The sequence below is a fragment of the Babylonia areolata genome, chromosome 35 (genome assembly GCF_041734735.1).
Source record: "Babylonia areolata isolate BAREFJ2019XMU chromosome 35, ASM4173473v1, whole genome shotgun sequence".
In the NCBI taxonomy this organism is placed as follows: Eukaryota; Metazoa; Mollusca; class Gastropoda; order Neogastropoda; family Buccinidae; genus Babylonia; species Babylonia areolata.
In genome coordinates, this window is record NC_134910.1 from 26749141 (window position 1) to 26754140 (window position 5000).

General features: G+C 46.5%; 1 protein-coding gene across 1 annotated transcript in view; it reads right to left on the reverse strand.

Annotated features, from left to right (window-relative positions):
* The window catches only part of LOC143278061 (uncharacterized), a 92557-nt gene that overhangs the window by 42587 nt on the left and 44970 nt on the right, over nucleotides 1–5000 (reverse strand). Inside the window, exons 13-14 of the mRNA XM_076583078.1 lie at nucleotides 3797–4049; nucleotides 1296–1436 (exon numbers count right to left, since the gene is read on the reverse strand). Of these exons, the coding sequence (XP_076439193.1) occupies nucleotides 1296–1436; nucleotides 3797–4049 (394 nt within the window). The remainder of the gene's footprint in view (nucleotides 1–1295; nucleotides 1437–3796; nucleotides 4050–5000) is intronic.

The window sequence follows — 5000 nt, forward strand, 5'->3', positions numbered from 1 at the left end:
GCTGTAACTCCCACGTTCACTCGTATGTGCACGGGTGAGCTTTTATGTGTATGGACGTGTTCACCCCCGCCATGTAGGTAGCCACACTCCGTTTTCGGGGGTGTGCATGCTGGGTATGTTCTTGTTTCCATAACCCACCGAAGACTGACATGGATTACAGGATCTTTAACGTGCGTATGTGATCTTCTGGTTGCGTATACACACGAAGGGGGTTCAGGCACTAGCAGGTCTGCACATGTTATTTTGACCTGGGAGATCGGAAAAATCTCCACCCTTTACCCACCATGCGCCGTCACCGATATTTCGACGAGAATCCATATCATCATCGTCATCATCATCATCATCCGTCGATCTCACCTGGTTCTTCATCAAGCTACAGAGAAAAATTATATGCTTAATTGCCAGGTTACTAAAGCATATGCACTTGACATTAGAACAATACTTGGTCCGTAATGGATTTGATAATAGTCTGAGAGCTAAACTCAGAATTGGTCTGTGAATCGGACCAAAGTCTGAGAGAGTCAACTGACGAGGTTTCGGACTTGAATTCAAGCACCAAAAAAGTCTCTTTCTAGTATATAGCTTGATGAAGCCTTATGTACACGAAAGTGTGTCTTCACACGTGACTGAGAACATTGATGTTTTTGACTTTTTGCATTCATTATCAGTTGTTTCGCTTGTCAGTTTAACGACTTCTCTTTTACGAAGTCCTTTAAGTAATTTCCTGTAATTGTATTTAGATTTTCTTTTTTCAAATTTCACCCTCATTTCACCCTCATTTGCCCAGTTTCCCCAAACCCTCCATTCATTCACATCTCCCACCCCTTCTAACCGGTAATACTCGAAATGTATTCATAAATACTTTAACAAAATGTTTTCAATCACCGATATGTGTGACGGGACATTAAACAAAATTCCTCCTCTTGTTGCTCACTCAGTCTGGCTCCGCGACTAAGCCATTATTGTCGTTAGTAAGGGGCTTAGTAGGTGGTGTCCTAAGTACGTTAAAACAGAACAGGCACCACTGAACACCACCGAAGTGACTCAGCAGCAGCGCAGGGTCTCCTCTGGTGTGTGGCCTCCTGGCGACCTAACATCGATGGTTCCCTGTGCGGACTGCCGACGCTGGAACTGTGACGGACGAACCCGGGTGTGGCCGTGTATGGGGGGGAATCTAAATGAGCGGCGTTGGGAGTAATGCCACTGAAACGGTGCAGGTGATGGGGTAACACACACACACACACACACACACACACACACACACACACAAAATCCTCCTCCCCCCCCCCCCTCACCTGGTTCTCAGCAACACACGGTCATACTCTCCAAGTCTCTGTGTACCGTCCACGGCTTTCCAGTGCTCTCCATAGTCCTCGCTGTACTCAACCTGCAGGCCTGGGTACCCGCCTGTCACCAGCAACCGCTGCCTCTCCACCCTGAACAGAAACATGCACGCACACGTACAGGACACGAACGCACGCACACGCACACGCACACACAGAAATTCTTGCGCACGTGACGCGCGCGCACACACACACACACGCACGCACGCACGCACACGCGCGCACACACACACACACTTGCACGCACACACACACACACACACACACACACACACACACACACACACACACACGCACACACATTCTTGCGCATGAACACGCGCACGCGACACACACACACACACATAAACACACATACACACTCGTATGCACACACACACACACACACACACACAGTTTCTTGCACATGAACACGCACACACACACACACACACATACACGCACACACACACACACACAAAGACAAAATACATAAAAAGTGTTTCCTGTATATGTGGTAATCCTATAACAAGTGATCATGTATTTACTTGCGACATGTTAAAATGTCATATACATGTACCAGCATCTTTTCCGATGCAAGAAATATTGGACTCATCACTTTTATTGTTCAGTTTCTTTAAATCGTTGATAAATAGTCCAGTTGGGTTGCTGTTATAACGTTTTTTTTCGTGTATATATCTTGGACTTGTCACTGCTAATGTTGCACTGTTTCAAATCTTTGTTGGACAGTCCGAGTTGTTAAAACGATTTATCCTTTTTTTTTTTAAAGTTTGGAAGATTTTGTTTTAGCCAGATTGTTGTAAATGTGATATTTTTCCCCTTACCTTTTCCCGCCTTCCTCCCCCCCCCCCCCCCCCCCCGCACCCCCCCGCCCCCCAGCCACCCCCACTCCTTTTTTGTGTGTCTAATATCACTTAATATCATTTAATGTGGATAGACATTAAATGAATTAAACACACACACACACTAACACACACACACACATACACACACACATATCCAATATCACTCAGAGTGGAGAGACGTGAAATAGAAGTTCACAACAACACTGTTACTACTAATACTGTTGCTACTACTACTACTACCACTACTACTGCTGCTGCTGCTGCTGCTGCTGCTGCTACTACTACTACTACTACGAGAGGAGTGATGGCCTGGAGGTAACGCGTGCGCCTAGGAAGCGAGAGAATCTGAGCGCCTTGGTTCGAACCACGGTTCAGCCGCCGATATTTTCTCCCCCTCCACTAGACCTTGAGTGGTGGTCTGGACCTTAGTCATTCGGATGAGACGATAAACCGAGGTCCCGTGTGCAGCATGCACTTAGCGCACGTAAAAGAACCCACGGCAACAAAGGGGTTGTTCCTGGCAAAATTCTGTAGAAAAATTAATCCACTTCGATAGGAAAAACAAATAAAACTGCACGCAGAGAAAAAAGAAAAGAAAAATGGGGGGGTGGGGGGTGGCGCTGTAGTATAGCAACGCGCTCTCCCTAGGAAGAGCAGCCCAAATTTCACACAGAGAAATCAGTTGTGGTAAAAAGAAATATAAATACAAAATACAAATAAATAAATAAATACTACGACTCACATTCTCTGAATAATTCGTTCACTGAATTCAAACACCGAGTTACAACATCTCAGAAGATTTTGTTCAATGGATTCAGACGCTAAGTAACCATTTCGCTGAATGATTAGTCCTTTAAATTCAAATGCTTTATTACATTTGTTTTTCTCTGAATGATTAGTAAATGACCAATGAACATGTACGGAGCAGAATTGAGAACCTTGCTGGACCTCAGGAACCTCTCCTTTCAACTGTGAAGAGACGCAAGCTGATATGGTTTGGACACAACACTCGACACACCAGTTTGTCCAAAACAATCATGCAAGGCACCATCGAGGGCGGGAGAAGAAGAGGAAGACAGCGGAAGAACTGGCATGAGAACATCAAACAATGGACCGAACTCCACACACGTGAGCTGCTGCCAGCGGCTGCCGACAGAGACAGATGGAGAAGGGAGGTTGCGTCTGCGGTCCTCAGGCTTCCCCCAACGACTGGTTAGGGGCCAATCAACAAAACCAATAAACAACAAAACCACCAATAACAACCACCAACACCAATAAACAACAACAACACTACCAACAACAAAAAACCAACAACAATAAAAAAAATTAAAAAAAAACACCACCAACAACAACCAACAACACCAATAAACAACAACAACAACACCAACAACAAATAACACCACCAATAAACACCACCACCACCACTAACAACCAACAACACCAACAAAAACCACCACCACCACCACCACCACCAACAACAACAACAATAGAAAACAGCTCACACTGCTCCTGGCACAACAACGCCAACACCAACAACAATACCAAAACAAACAAACACAACAACAACAACAAAAAACCCAAAAAAAACCACAAAAAAAACCAGCTTACACTGCCCCAGGCGGAGGAACTCGATATCTGACCCCCAGCTGGTCCAGGCGAGGTAACTCGCGGTAACCCACCGCACGCGCGAACGAGTACCAGTCCTTGATCATCCTCTGACGCCGCTGGGTGGCGTTGGGGTCCTTTTCCCAGGGAGCAAAGTGCCACGCCCTCTCCGCCAGAGCCAGAACCCGTGGGAATAGCATACTGTCCGCCTGGTCGCCAGTCCTGGACGTCTCTGACCACAGATGACCCTGCATGCCTGCAAACCCAGCATGATTGGATCGTCATTATTGCCGTCGCCACCATCATCATCGTCTTCGTCCCTACAGACGACCCTGCATGCCTGCAAACCCAGCATGATTGGATCTTCGTCATTATCGACTTCGTCGCTGTCATCATAATCATCGTTATCAGCATCGTCCCCACAGATGACCCTGCATGCCTGCAAATCCAGCATGATTGAATCGTCGTCATTATCGTCGTCGCTGTCATCATCATCGTTATCAGCATCGTCCCCACAGACGACCCTGCATGCCTGCAAACCCAGAATGATTGGATCGTCGTCATTATCGTCGTCGCCGTCATCATAATCATCGTTATCAGCATCGTCTCCACAGATGACCTTGCATACCTTTAAACCCAGAATGATTGAATCGTCGTCATTATCGTCGTCGCTGTCATCATATTCATCGTTATCAGCATCGTCCCCACAGACGACCTTGCATGCCTGCAAATCCAGCATGATTGAATCGTCGTCATTATCGTCGTCGCTGTCATCATCATCGTTATCAGCATCGTCCCCACAGACGACCTTGCATGCCTGCAAATCCAGCATGATTGAATCGTCGTCATTATCGTCGTCGCCGTCATCATAATCATCGTTATCAGCATCGTCTCCACAGATGACCTTGCATGCCTGTAAACCCAGAATGATTGAATCGTCGTCATTATCGTCGTCGCCGTCATCATAATCATCGTTATCAGCATCGTCCCCACAGATGACCTTGCATGCTTGCAAATCCAGCATGATTGAATCGTCGTCATTATCGTCGTCTCCGTCATCATAGTCGTCCACACAGATGACCCTGCATGCCTGCAAACCCAGAATGATTGGATCGTCGTTATTATCGTCGTCGCAGTCATCATAATCATCGTTATCAGCATCATCCCCACAGATGACCTTGCATGCTTGCAAACCTAGTACTAGATC